Raw genomic sequence first — 15,640 nt, forward strand, 5'->3', positions numbered from 1 at the left:
GCAAAAGCCTCTTATTTCATGTATTTACTTGATAGTATTGGGTTAGTTAACAAGACTGTTAGTTAACAGAAAAGTGTAAAATATGGCCCCTACCCCAAGAAACATACGGTCTAGTTGAAAAGATAAGATACACTTGAGCACTTAAGAATTCAAGACAGATTAATAAATGACATATTTCTTTTACAAACAATAAATAATATAACAAAATCAGCAGAGAAATCTGGAGAGCAGGCAGGGAATGGTATACAACCTAAGAATCAGAATAAACCAATAAACAGAAAATTCCTTCACATAGATTCAAAGTGTTTTTAATAATTAAAAAAATACAAAAATACTTTTCATTAAGCGATTAAACATTTTTTTAAATTACAAACCTTTGCTTCTTCCATCTGCATGATGTTGGCTTGACAATCAGAAATACTGTCATTGATGTAATCTATATTAGCAGTTAGTGACTCCATCTCTTCATTGATGTTAACCACATTTTTATCTCCCTCTCCACTCTCCTTGACTATCTTTTCTCTTCTTTTTGAAAGTTTCTCTCGTCTTTTTGTGAGTTCTTCTCGTTGCTATTGAGAAAACAGGTTGGATTTTACGAAATGATATTCATCTAGGACCTTGAGAACATTATGCTAAGTGAAATGTCAGTCACAGAAGGACAAATACCGCAGGATCCCACTTCTATGAGGTATCCATATTGCCAAATTCATGGAAGCAGTACGTAGAATGGTGAATGTCAGGGGCTGGTGGGAGGAGGATATGGGGAGTTGCTGTTCAATGGGTATAAAGTCACAGTTCTGCAAGTTGAATAAGTTCTAGAGATCTGCTGTACAACACTGTGCTTACAGTTAACATTACTGTGCTGGACAAATAAATATATTAAGAGAGGACATCTCACGTTCTCTGTTCTTACTACAATTTTAAAAAGAATGATGTTCATCTATTCATTTACAACGCAACCAACACCCACCAAAAAAAATAATAAATAACTTGGTAAGTATTCAGTTTACCCAGGGAACAAATTTGGAAAAGCAAAATTAACAGTCAGCTAAGGGAGAACATATCTACTTCCTATTTCCCATACCTTTAGGAGTCTATTCATATCAGCCTCCATATTGGAAATAGTCATTTTCTGCATGATGATGTCTGTGACCCTGCGCTCAAGAAGCTGCCACTTCATGCGAGCTGTTTTGGAAGTAAACACTCGGCCAGTCAATCCTTTCCTCTGATATTTTTTTCTATAATCATATAAAAATAGACAAACATAATTACTTATGCATTTATCTGATTGTGCACTGCCAAATAACAAGATGTTTTCATTTAAGGCCAACATTCAGTAATAATGCCACAAAGATTACGTCAGGAGGAATAGAAGAGTCACACTGACCTGGTTCCATTTGTTGCGGGCGTTGGTAAGGCCTGGACTCTTGCCACAGGAACTCTCATTTTCTGCTGGACTCCTGCCCTTAACGCCTCTGTTTCCATGGCAGCTGCACTGGAACCTGTGTCCTGAACAGGAGTATCAGATGAGCTCAGCTTCCTGGTGACTTTCCCAGCCACTCTATCTGACATAGGCCTTACTTGCCGACGAAGAGCTGTAACCTGAAATAGCAACAGAGATGATTCATTCTCTTAGTCCATAGATACACATCACTTATCTCAAAGCCAGAATGTTTCCTCCAAATGGTCAACTTGCCTCTTCAGTTTTGCGACGAAGAACCACTTCTTGGTTTCTTTTTTGGGCTTCCAAAAGTCTAAGTTGATGCTATAAAATAATATTGAATAAGTTAAAGCAGTAAACTGAAAAATATAATAGTTCTTACTCCTACATTAACATATTTCCCCACCCCACCAGGAACTATAAGAGTTCTTAGCAGAATTTGAGCTAACAACAACTCTGCATCCATTATTCCTGATATAGAAATTTTATTCCAATAAACACAAATGCATACTGATATGACCATTTCTTTCTGAAAAATGAAGAGTTATCTCCGTGACACGTACTTTTATTTAACAAACACTCATATAGTGCTTACTATATGCAAGAACTTTTTTAAACGCTTTATGAATATTGTCTTGTTTCATTTTTGTTAGATATTTTGTTCTGCTGGCTGAGGCAGAAACAGGAAGAAACACAGCTTAGAATATTTTCAAGAGGCATTTTACAATATATACAGTAATTATAAACTTTTAAATATAGGGAGAACATATATTAATTGTATAAGCACTTTAAAATAACTTTGGAAATGTTCCTATGTTGGGTAAAGTAAATGGACAATAAAACGTCAGTATTGGCTACCAATTTGTTTGTACATACTCTATATGATAAAGACAATTAAATATGGACTACTTTAAGCCACTATATAGGGCTATAATTTAGAAAAGAATCTTGAACTGAAAAAGAACACAGATGCTAGTTCTGGTTCTGCCATTTATTCAACTCTTTGAACCAGGGCAAATCTTAGGGAATGGACTTGATCACAAACATCCCTTCTAGGACTCAAATTCTATGATATAACTAATTACCCTTCATGCTTTATATCTCAAATTCAAACAGATGATTCATGTCACGTTTATGCATATTCCTATCTCATCAGATGGGAATTCCTAAAGAAAAGGATTTTATCTTAAGGCTTCCCATATCTTCATTGCCTACAATGATTGACATGGAAGTAAAGTTAAAAAATCTTTTTTAAATGAGTGAACTACCAAAAATTAAAATCAACATATAGGTTGAAACTTGCTACTACATTAAATTTCTTCCTTTTAAAAAGTCAAATCTCAAGCTCATTCATATTTTTTGTGTACAAACATACTAAGTTCTCTGAGAGTTCAAAGATGAATATGACAAGATAAAATTTAGAAAGGAGGTCAATTACGAACACAAAGCAACAAATAAAAGGGAGGAGTCTAAATGTTAGCTTTGTATGTGATTAAGCAGCCTTACATCTTTCTAATAGAATATTATATCATATATAATCATATGTTGGGGGTAAGATTCAAAAGTTCCATCCCAGGAGTTAGTTGTTCAATATTGATCTCTCCACATCTCACATGAATTAGTAATAAAGAAATAAGTAGCACACATTGTAAGGAAATTATTCCTGTCATCTAAAACTTTTCATAAAAAACAAAATAAATAGCCAAAAGTGGAAATAACCCAAATGTCCTTCAATTCAGGAGTGGATAAACAAAATGAGCTCTACCCATACAGTCATAAAAACGAATGAACTACTAATACATGCTATAACACGGATGAACCTTGCCAATATCATGCTAAACGAAAGAAGCCAGACACAAAGCTATATATTGTATGATTCCATTTATATGAAATGTGCAGAACAGGAAAATCCATACAGACAGAAAGTAGATTAATGGCTGTCAGGGGCCAGGGACAGGGGAGAATGAGGAGTGATTGCTAAAGGACGTGGGGTTTCTTTCAGGAGCGATGAAAATGTTCTAGAATTAGATAGTGGCTATTGTTGCACAATTTTGTGAATATACTAAAAACCTGAACTGTACAGTGTAAAAGAGTAAATTTTATGGTATGTGAATTACCTCAATTTTTGGAAAATAGCAGTTAGAAAAAAAAAGAATAGGCAATATGTTACAATGTGCTTTTACTTGATTTCAGTAGGAACATATTGGTATAAATAAGATCAAAAATGCCCAGGAATTGAAAGTGACAAAATACACGAATTATTAAAATACTCTGATATGCTAGGAAAACAAATAAATATAGTCATAAATATGGGAGTCATCTGGCTAAAATATCTACTTTTTTAATATCATTACTCTCTCCTCTCTATCTCCTTAAATTTCCTCTTTACTTCCCAAAAGAGATTTCTAGTTTCTAAAATATCCTATATGCTCATGCTTTCTCCAGGGAGAATTCAGAAAAAATTGAGCAAGAAAAAAGGAACAAAGACTGAAACCTAATCAACAATGGGGAAAAGAAGGTGATGGCCTCTTATTTTAAGAAAAAAAATCATACATATAATTTTTCCTTTTAAAGAAATAATCATATTACCAAAAATTTGGAAAGAAAAAAAAAAATCAACTATGACCTATAACCCTAACATAACTATAGTTAGGATGCTAGTATGCATCCTTCAAATTTTTCCCTCATTGTAATTAAGTATGAATCTATAAAATGCTACTTCACACTTAATGTAAATTCACAGTCATTTTTCATTTTACTATGCAGTTTCCAAATCCTAATTTTTAATGGATGAATAATAACCTATTCAGTGGGATGGACCATTATTTATTTAACCATTACCCCTACCATCAACTATCTTAGTTGTGTGTACATTTTTCACTATTACAAATAACCCTAAAGTGATGATTTTAAAATACTGTAATTTTTCTTATTTTAGATTATTTTTTAGTCTGAGTTTATGGAAGTAGGATTCTTAAATCAAAGAATATGAAAAATTTTATAGCTCTTAGTAAAGCCTCTTCTACTGAAGCCTGGTTATTATTCCAGTAAAATTTATAAGAATCACCAATGATGAAACTGTCTTTGGAATCATTCTAAAATCACTATCTTGTATAATACTGCAACTAGTTCATTGGTCTCCCTAGAAATAACAATTTATTCTTTGCCATTTTCTTGTACGTCATCATGTAGGAAATAAGCCTCCAATAAAATTTATAATAATATTATAGTGTTTTTCATAAACTTTTTATTGAATTACTATAATCCACATACTATAATAAATGCCATATTATAAAATTAATGTTTATATTTATTGTCTTTAACCTGCATTTAATAATTAAAGTTATCAGAAAATTTTCTTCCATTTATTAAACAATCTTGTTCAATGACAATATTCTTACAAACTGAGAGTTCAAGTCCACTCACATCTCTTTTACGTTGATCCTTTTTCAGTTGAGCAATCTCTCTGTTTCTTCTAGACTCTGTCAATCTGGCTTTTTCTTGTTCTTCTTTCATTTGTTTCATTAGGCGAACCTAAAATATTAGGTAAATACACCTATTTTAATTACTCTATCACAATATTCATTAAATAAATCACATGTATGGGGAACTAAGTTCTTAGATTTCTGAATACTTAACAACGAAAATGTAGTGTTTTGCTACACTTTTTCTTTTTGGTGAGGAAGACTGGCCCTGAGCTAACATCTGTTGCCAGCCTGCCTCCTTTTGCTTGAGGAAGATTGTGACTGAACTAACAGCTGTGCCCATCTTCCTCTATTTTGTATGTGGGACACCACCACGGCATGGCTTGATGAGTGGTGTGTAGGTCCACATCCAGGATCCAAACCCACAAACCCTGGGCTGCTGAAGTGGAGCGTGAACTTAACTACTAGGCAATCGGGCCAGCCGATTACTGCACATTTTAAATGGTCAATTCTTATTTTTGTAGGATTAATACATTTCTATTTCTAATATATTTCTATGAAATTGCTTAGTGCTTTATGCTTTTTATATTCAACGTTCAGTTGTTCTATAACTTGATTGAATTTTCAGTACGTAACTTATTACCAGTAACTGTGTGACCTTGAATAAGTTACTTAACTTCTCTAGCCTTTGGTTTCCTCATCTATAAAATGGAGATAATAATTCTATGGCATTGGATTCTTATGAGAATTCAATGAGTGAACACCTGTACAGTGCTTATAACAGAGCCTGGCAAATAGCAAGCACCTAACAATTTTAGCTATTTTTATTGTCATCAGCAACTACAAAACAAGATAATTTAACTACTCGATCATTTCCACGTTTGCCATTTTAAGGAAATGACATTGATTTTCACACCAAATGTTAAGAATAATTGATACCACAACAAAAACAGACAACAGATCAGGATTCACATACTCTCTTTGGTCAAAGGAAGAAAACTTCTCATTTTCTATGCATGGGAATGACAAACACCAAATTCAATATAGTTGTTTCCTCTCAGAGAAAGGAGAAGATGATCAGAAAGGGATACATAGGAGGCTTTGTGAATATCTGTAATGTTTAATATCTTAAATTAGATAGTGGATATAGTGTTCATTGGGTTATTATCTATGCTTTTTTGCCTTTTTGAAATATTTCATACTTTCGTTAACCTTGTATAAGAGTTTTAAGAGGGGAAATTTCCATCAAAGTCAGAGAAGCCCTGTTGACCACACGATTTTCAGCTCCTCTCTGACTTTGATAATGGATGACTATAGGAAACAACTTCTAACTGCCACAAGGAAGTACATCATTTGCAAGACTGAGTTACCTTTTACTGAATACAGAAAGAACCACAGTAAATCTGTTTTGGTTCTAAATGACACAAGCATCCCCAACATCAAACTTTAATGGAAAATAAAATCAATACCTTTGTTTTTTTCATTTCCATCACATCCTGCTGTAATTTCTTCAATTGCTTTTCATATTGAGACTGATTTTTAAGCAACCTCGCATGCTCTTTTTGAGCTGCCTGAAGTCTCTGCAGTTCTTTATTCATGGTTTGGAGTTTCTTTTCATATTCAGATCTAACTTTTTTTGCCTTTTCTTCTGAGTAAGATTCCACTGAGCCTAAAAGACCAAAGGATAGTTGTCTTTGTTTTTGTGAGACACAAATTCTTATTTTATACATTTACACTCATGACCTTAGAGAAGAACTACCTCCCAAAAACAAACCTCAGGATGCCAGGCTGTCTTTCAATCACTCTCTCCTTCATTAGCTACTCTTCACCTGTTTAACAATTATTGAAGTTTTGTTTCTTTTTTGTAATTTAAAAAATGTTCTCAGCATAAATCAATATATTAAAACAATCAGCCACAACTTTGGACAAAATAATTAAATAGCCTAGACAGGTACCAGCATGAGAAACAAAATAAACAACAATATTTAACATAATGAGATAAATTAACATTTAATGTGGCTTCACTATAATATTTTCTTCTAAGAGAAGATGAAAACCCATGTTAACAACTTAGTTTGAACTTTCATTTCAATTAAATAGAATTCTTACCTAAGTTTTGAAGCACCTGGTCTCTTTCAAGCTGAGTGTCCCGAATTTTATGTTGGAGCATCATTAGCTTCTCTTCATATTGCTTTTTCAGTGTCTGCAGTCTTTTCTGGCTGTTTTCTAGTTCATCAATCAGCTTTTGCTTGATTGCAATTTCACAAGTAATGTTTGCTAAGTCTGCTTGATAATTGGCTATTTACAAAAGAAGAAAATAAAAATACTGAGGTAGGCCAAAATATTCTAATTCTAGCTTTCAAGCAAGAATGTGAAAACCATCATCTATATCCAGGTATTCACTTAGCAGCCATAAGGAAAACGTCCCGAACAAAGCAAAAACTAAAAAAGGTGAACAAGGTAAAGAGTGTTCACATCGGTCAGGGACAACAGATACTATTCGTGCTAACTAAGAATGGAAATCACACAATGACTAAATCCAACAAGGGAAGAAACACGAGCCTTGGAGGGCATACATAGGTCAGCAGTTATAAAAGCTACTTTCATCAAGGATGAAATGGAGAATGTTAAGAGTTTTCTGTCATGTTTTAAACAAATTCCCAAAATAAATGTTTGTTCTCATAATAAAGGGCAAGTACCTTTTTCATCTGATTCAGAATCTGATTCATCAGAGCTTTCTCCCCCTTCAATGTCATCTTCCTCTTCCTCCTCCTCCTCTTCCTCCTCCTCATGATCACTCACTTCTTGACTTTCTTCCTAAAGGTGATTTGTGACCATTAATAGCACAATATTGGCAAAGCACACTGATTACTCATTAAGAGAGACGGCTGGAGTAGGAAGTACAGAAGCAAAAACATCTCACTTTTCATCAGTTCAAAAATCCGTCCACGAGTCTAAGGTTATCACATAATAATTTTGTCTTCAATCAAAGAGTACTTCATCTCTAATAGTACTCTATCCCCCCACACACAATGCTTTCAAAATGCACAAGATTGAGAGTTACCAATATATTAGAGCTCTCATTTCTGAAGAAAAGAAGCCCTTAAGGAAACAGTTGAAAATGGATACATGATAACCATTTCTCTTTGCTACATCTAAGTTAGTACAGCTATCAGCAAGCAGAAACAACCTAATCCAGGGACTAAATACTTACCACTTCTAATTCATGGTTTTCTCTTTCTGAAATACCCTTTTCTTCTTTCTTCTCTTGGTCAGTCTCTATATTATCCTCTTTACCAGCCACACTTAAAAAAAAAAAAAGGAACAAAAAGGTATGGTGTTAAAGTAGAGAGGAAAATCACTCACTTTTTGCTCCCAGATTTTTAAAAAGCATCAATTATTTGTGAAAATAAACTAGAAGAGTGGATCATTTGACTGAGCAAAGTTATCATGTCTGATGCTTCAGAGGAAAAGAGAAATTGCCACTCAGCCAATAGTGCAGTGATTTATATCACCGGAGAAAAACGTATTTTCTAGAAACATTGAGAAATAGATTATACCCTGGAGCATGAGACCTGGTGAGACAGCTAAAAACTAGTCAGAATAACAGCCAATTAACTAGAATGTTAGGCAATTCAAATTCAAAGGAAATCAAAACAAATATTTTTGCTTTCTCATCTAAATATATAAAACTTTTCTAGTCTAAACACAAAGATATAGAACTTGCATTTTTATTGATATCCTAATACATTTAAGAATAAATTTAAAGATCCAGAATAAATCTGCCACAGTAAATTGTCTACACTGGCTGTATCTATCAGAGGGTTCAGGTCTCCTCCCGTAATAGCACAGGCTCTTTTTTCCTAAGCCGTCTCTATAGCACAGGGCTGTTTCTCATTTTGTTCTCACAGAAATGGGTCTTTGCACATCAAAACTGTCTGAACTTCAGGCTGACCTTTCATTGATTAGAAAATTCAGCATCTGCCATGAGATGTGCCATACAAATAGAAGCCCCCTCTTCAGTTGCCTAATACTAACAGCCTTTAACTACACACTGATGTCAGGGAATGGTTATAACTAAACTAATTCAGCCCTGGCAGCCCTGAGAAGAAGACGGAAGACTCTACAGTGAGCAAAGTTTTTGCACACTTAAATCACTTTGACCCTTTTATTAGGGTTTAGCAACCATGATCAATTATGCACAGAAGTAACTCTTCTGTTCACTAGACTCATACATTTAATCAAGCTAAATAATATTAAGAAACTTAACTTTAAATGAATCAACATGTGCAAGATTTCTTTTTGTGCTACAGGTACATTTGAAAATCCTTTAGAATAAAAAGAACACTCAAATAGGCAATATTCTCCAAATAAAATTCCCCTAAAAAGAGATTAAAAACTTTATCAGAAAAGCTCTGTAACAGCTATCATTTCTTTCAGATATTCTGCTACATTAAATAACTGCCCTAATACAGGAATTTACTTTTGGCTGTTAGGTGAAAAATTTGATCTTATCTAGGCCCTGTTAATATACTCTAATGTGTAATTCTAGGTCCCAACTCTTGCAGGTATTTTTGTATTCAGAACAAGATGAATATAAATACTTTTCCTTTGTAAGCACTTTTCAAAGTTCTTAATTTATGTTTATTTGTTTGATTAATACGTTTGATTATTTCTTTAATTTCTCTCTTCCTCACTAGACTGTAAACCTCATGAGGGTAGAGATCATTCACGTCTGCTTGGCTCAACGTTACATCTGCAGTACCCAGAGGATTCACATAATAAAGGTGCAGTATGAGTTTGTTAAATATATTAACCCCTATGACTGTGGGTGAGCCCCTCTGTTTGAACATGTCTATGTGTCTCATGCACTAATTACCTTGGAGTGGGATGAAAGATGCCTAGAAGACACCTATCTCTAGAGTGAGAAGAAACTACCAGTAGGAATATCAGCAAAACAATCTTAACTAGAGAGGAATCAAGTAATTATAATGGTTACACCATTTTGTTAGAGGAAAACGCTGAATCTATTGAATGCCTCTCTCACACCACTTGTATTGTACTAGGACTGCTGATTTTCTACTACCATGTAGTTAAAGCTGAACATCTGGAAAGAAACTCTCCCTTCACCTACTCAACTCATTCAAAGGCCAGGACCATGTACTCAAACTGTGCTATCCTTGAGGTTTAGGCCCAAGGTTTAGGGCTAGGAAAGGAGAATGCGTTAGGAAAGACATCTCCCACCAGCGTTTCCAAAACCCTCCCCTATTCAGGCTCCTTTCCTCACCGGCACATGCTACAGTGTACAATTTTTGTTATTGTTGGTTCCTTCATTACTTCAAGTTCCAACTCAAATTCCCTTTTACTCAGGTTTATAGCCATACCACCACTATTCTATATACTTGACCCAACACAGGCTCCTACTCCCTCCAAGTCACCAGTAACCAGCTTAACAAATGTTACGTTTTACTTATACATAAAGTTAACTCATATTATAAGCTGTTGGTGCCAATTCCGATACAGAAAAATGAGCAGCTGTAACTTTATATTTTAATTTACCTTTATAAATCACTTACAGCTTACGCTTTAAAATACAAATTGATACTTTATGATTATTGTACCTCAAATATTCAAGTTTTTCTCAATAAACTGAGACAAATTGATATCTAAAGTAAGTATCTAAGGAGCAATGAAAAATATTTAAGTTTGCACGTTACATAGAATCAGAATCTTGGAGCTAGAAGGAACACTAGTGATCATGTGGTTTAACCCCTTTGACATTTGACGGCCAATGTCAACCTTTTGATAGACAACCAAAAAAGAAACTGTGGCCTGGGGAAGTTAATCCACTGAAGGGGACTAAAACCAAGTGTCATGACTCCCAGGCCAGTATTCTAGAATCTTGCACTCAAAGTTCAGTCCTCAGACCAGGAAGCATCAGCATCATCCAGGAGCTTGTTAGATTTCAGAATCTCAGGCTCCACCTCAGTCCTAGGGGATCAGAATCTTCATTTGTCAAACTCCCCAGGTGATGTGCATGCATATTCACGTTCAAGAAGCCCTGCCCTGGAGCACCTCACCACTCTGCTTTGGCTATCCTTAAGGGATGACATAAAAAGTGCAAGCAAACTCTATTCACTATGTACATTTAAAGGACTTGAATATTTTAAGGTGAGAAAATGCTTCCACATACTACTTTATGTATCTTATTTTCATTTATCAAAATAGAAGAAATTACTCATTTTCAATGCCTTAATTTAATTCCAATGACAAACATTAATATCCTAATAATATACTAATTAAGTGAATTCTAGTGTGACTTATAGACCATGAGAATTATATTCTAATTATATAATACTTTAAATAAGTTATAGAATTATAGAATAGAATTATAGCAACTGTAGAATCTATGTAATATGTAGAATATAATCGTGGAATGTAAATTATTAAATAATTTCAAGAAAATACTTTTATGCTTTCATATTTAAACTAAGATATTTTAACAAATTGTTGCACAGTAAAAGTTCTCAAAAGGTTTATTTTAAGTAAGATATGAAATTTCTAAAGTGGTGCTTCTAAAATACTTAAGTATTATTTTGAAACCAGTTCATTTTCTATTTTACTTATTTATTTTTTGCTGAGGCAGATCGGCCCTGAGCTAACATCTGTGCCAATCTTCCTCTATATTGTATGTGGGCTGCCGCCACAGCATGGCCACCAACAGTGGCTTAGGTCTGCACCCAGGAACCCAGGCAGCTGAAGTGGAGCATGCCAAACTTAACCACTAGGCCACACGGCTGGCCCTTGTTTATTTTCTTAATCACTTTGATTATACAAACTGGAGATTTGTTTTAGAAAAATCTATGAAGAGAAGTTCTGCTAAGAAGTAAAATATTACTTGATCCTGGTTTTAATAATATAATTCTGGATGAGTAAAATGCAAATTTTCACTATATAAAGAGTTTAGAAAGTGTTTATAAATTGTCCTCAATTTTCAAATGACAAAGAAGAGAATATCCTGTTTTGAATGCTCATTTCAAATACATTTAAAAAGTAACACTTGTTTTTCTAATTCAACCTGAAAAACGCCTTGTAAATCTTATTCATAGTAAGGCCACAGTTTCCTTTTGCTTTGTTGCCATTTTAATGATGTTTTTCAACAAAGAATACATCAAATAAGGAAGAGAGAAGAGAGAGCCCACCCTTGACTTAGCATGGGCTACAACAAAATGTCAATTCCCACCCAGTTAACAATTCCCAGTGTGCTCACAAGCTTCTGAAAGATACATTCTGAAAGTGAAATGGTGAGGGTTTTGGTCATTGTTAGCCTAAAAAAGGTAAGTCGCCATGTTAATTATGATAGTTATTCTGAAATCATGCGAAATTTTCTGAATTTTAATTTTAGTGAAGGTTCTATTCTTAAAAAATAATTTTAAAAAAATATACTTAGTGTTTTGGTTAATTTTATAAAATCATCATTACTTTTAGGAGCACCAAGCTAATTTAGTTTTGAAACGATCTATAATTCTATAACACATTTCCTTGTGAATGGCAACTAAGTATTTTAATGACATTTTAATAAAAAACCTGGGAAATATTCCAACCTTCTTTCTTCTCGATTGCTTTCCTCAAGTTTCTGTAGCCTTCAAAATCACGAGGCACAGTATTGGAAGGCCAAGCCAATGAAGGACAAACCAGACAGTAAAAAGCGAAAGTGATAAGAAGGTAAAAATGATACATGAGCTTGAAGACTTTAAAATAAATTTTAAAAGATATCATCAAAGGACAATACACAGTAAAAAGGCAATACATTTTGTATGAATAAAAAGGAAGTAGAAAAATAAGCAGCATTATATCAAAGAGGAGTATATAAGCTATCAGTTGAAATTATTCAGCAGTAAAATGCAGAGCTTCAATTTATATAAATTAGTTAAGTAGCAGAAGTGTTTGGATGCCATTGCTTTTTTTAATCTGAAATGGATCAATTTTCTCAGCTTCCCCCCAAAAGCCAACTTTCAATGATGTCCTCTTCCTTTCAAACCTTTACAGAAGACCTTTTTATGGCATCATTAAAAGAACTTCAAAAAGTAATGCCTTTATACCATAATATGAAAATATCATTAATACTACATACTAGGATACTACTTTAAAAACTTGTATTCTATTTTAACATACTACATATGAACATCACTAAATCTAAAAAAAAAAAAATTCTATTTCAAAATTATACATGAAATGGTATTATGGTCAAATGAATATGGTTGTTATGATATCAGTGAAAAACTACAATTTTATTAATTGAAAATTAAAATCTCACAATATCACTGTACTAATTATTAGAAACTAACTACCGAAAGGACCTCTCTTAGGCAAAGGTGGCAATAAAATGGGAAATGTAGTACTTTCCATTAGTAAGATTATTTTTCAATCAGAAAAGTATAAGAGAAACTATAAATATGTACTTAAAGGCTTTGAAATATAATTTCAAGAATATTCAATATGCAGCACTGGGCATCTTTACTCAACGGAATGTACTGAATGCCAACATTTGTCACATAGACAAAAAGAAAGATGTGCTAGGCTCTGATAAAGCATAGCATAGTAATCTTGATTGAGCACACTTTTGCCAAGAATTCCAAAATTTTTTTCAGAATCATCAATATTTTAAAATGAAGAGATTGAGGCTTAGGTATGAATTATTTCATCAAGCCAGTTCTCATTTTAATCTTAAAATGTGTGTTCACATGATTTTTACTTGTTAGCCTGTGATTGTTTTTCACAGTCAACTTATATACTGCAATTACAAGAAGCGACTAGCAATCTTTCTGAGAAAAAAAGTCTACAGGGTGATATTCACTGGGTTCAAAAGGTCCAGTATAGTGGCTAAAAAAACTAATATAAAGCCATCAGCTAAGAAATCTCTGTGTTTCTAGAATTTCAACCTGACACTACAAAATACAAATTTAAATGCAGTCTGATGATGCAAGTCATTTAAAGCTAGATATCCAAAAATATGGAGATTAATGTGAGAATGGTAAACTTCCTGTACCCATATACACAGAAAAATGCAAAAAAAATTTATGTCTAATCTAGGCTTATACTGATGATAATGAGCTGCAATGGCTCAGAGGATATGGTTCCCTGGCAAAGAGCCCAAATTTTCTATTTTTCAATATGCAGAATTTTTGTTTATCTTACACAAGAGAGTTATACCAAAATGTATGAATGCGATGAGCTAATAGGCAGATAAACTTTAGATGCCTTCCCAATTGTATCTTTAAAAAATATTGCAATCAACAGTTCAAAAAGACAGTGGAGAGATGGAGAAATGAACTAATAATCTGATACTTCTCCATAATTTAAAGTTGTTTAGTTTTCATTTTATTCAGTTCCATTACAATGCTTCTTCTATAGTAAAGAGATAGAGAGTGAATGACAAACTTCGCCAACCATTCTAACATTTGAGTAACTCAAATATAGGGAATATAGTCTATCAATTATTCTTCCTTATTTTCTTATACTCCCTTATTTTCTTACTATTGACACTTTTGGATTAATTTACAGCTCAACAGAAAATAAGCACAGAAAGGTAGAAGAGCAAACCTTAAAACTCCATATATTAGCTATTGGTTGTAGCTTTGATAAAGACTTTAATGCAGAAGAGGGTGAAACTTTCATGTAAAACAGGATATATGGCATCCTCCTCGAAAACAAACGCAGCTTCTGACATAAAAATGACCCAGTTGCCACTTTCTACCAACACTTACAATGTCAGAAGCCCCGTAGCCACTACAACCAGAAACTAACACCACAAAACAAAGTAAATTAAAAGACACGAAGCTTCCAAAGAATTTGTGGATTCAGTAGGGAGGAAAGGAAGCCACTATGAGAACCAGGACAACTTAGGAAAGCTGAACCCAAACCTCAAGCCTCAGATACATTTTGGAAACTCTCAGCCAAAAGGAGGTAAAAAAAAAAAATCTTCCCTACACTACGTGATTTTTTTTTTCTTCATGAGGTTGCTGCCCAAAATTTCAGTCTTTGGATTAATGCTTTCTTGTTCAAAATTACAAACATCCCTAGAGGAAGCTTATTGGTTATAAGTCATTTCCACTGGTATGAATTCCTTGAGTCAGACGGCTTTGCTCCCAGGTTTGAATTTAAGGAGATGAGAGAAGAAAATACATGATTTAGAAATTGGGAGTACTTCAGAGTAAGGTAGAGTTACATGAGAACTGACTACATAAGAGAGGAATGGATCAAGGCAGCATGGGGACACAGGAAGTCAGGAGATGGGAGTAAGGAAGACTGACTAAGGCAGAAATTCATATTTTTTCCCCAAAGGTTGGCCTACACTCACAAAAGGGAAAGTTTCTTCCCCTTTTTTTCCTTTTCTTATTCCCTTTTGAATTGTTCTTACCATACTATAAAATAGGTACAAATCATTTTATGTGAGCGAGTTGGGAAATTTGGACATTATCTATTTATAACACTTTATAGATAAAAATTAGTCCCAAATTCCAAACAATTTTTAATTGAACTTACTATATATGTATAGTTGAGGCAGAACCCAAATTTTGCAATGCCCTTTCTGATAAATAAAATAGATAAATATGAGGCATGGAATACAACTCAATCAGAATCAGTACATCCAAACAGGAGCTAACGCCTCCAAAAGACTTCCTGTGGAAGACGAAACACTAGCATGAGTACAGCTGCTCTCATTCTAAGAACTGCTGGAACTCTTTGCTTCTTTGTTTGTTTCAACCTATAG

The 15,640-nt window shown here is 33.8% G+C and overlaps 1 protein-coding gene across 23 annotated transcripts in view; it reads right to left on the bottom strand.

Annotated features, from left to right (window-relative positions):
* KIF21A (kinesin family member 21A) overlaps positions 1-15,640 on the bottom strand; it is a 147,603-nt gene that overhangs the window by 34,653 nt on the left and 97,310 nt on the right. For 13 of the 23 annotated variants that reach the window (XM_070619384.1, XM_070619382.1, XM_070619378.1 and 10 more), the window contains 10 exons: positions 12,471-12,509; positions 8,081-8,171; positions 7,566-7,683; positions 6,976-7,164; positions 6,336-6,535; positions 4,868-4,975; positions 1,697-1,765; positions 1,388-1,602; positions 1,085-1,238; positions 375-569 (listed from right to left, as the gene is read on the bottom strand). In XM_070619384.1, the coding sequence (XP_070475485.1) occupies positions 375-569; positions 1,085-1,238; positions 1,388-1,602; positions 1,697-1,765; positions 4,868-4,975; positions 6,336-6,535; positions 6,976-7,164; positions 7,566-7,683; positions 8,081-8,171; positions 12,471-12,509 (1,378 nt within the window). The remainder of the gene's footprint in view (positions 1-374; positions 570-1,084; positions 1,239-1,387; positions 1,603-1,696; positions 1,766-4,867; positions 4,976-6,335; positions 6,536-6,975; positions 7,165-7,565; positions 7,684-8,080; positions 8,172-12,470; positions 12,510-15,640) is intronic. The other 10 variants (XM_070619385.1, XM_070619379.1, XM_070619392.1 and 7 more) reach the window with 1 other exon arrangement.

This window comes from Equus przewalskii, chromosome 5 (assembly GCF_037783145.1).
Source record: "Equus przewalskii isolate Varuska chromosome 5, EquPr2, whole genome shotgun sequence".
Classification (NCBI taxonomy): domain Eukaryota; kingdom Metazoa; phylum Chordata; class Mammalia; order Perissodactyla; family Equidae; genus Equus; species Equus przewalskii.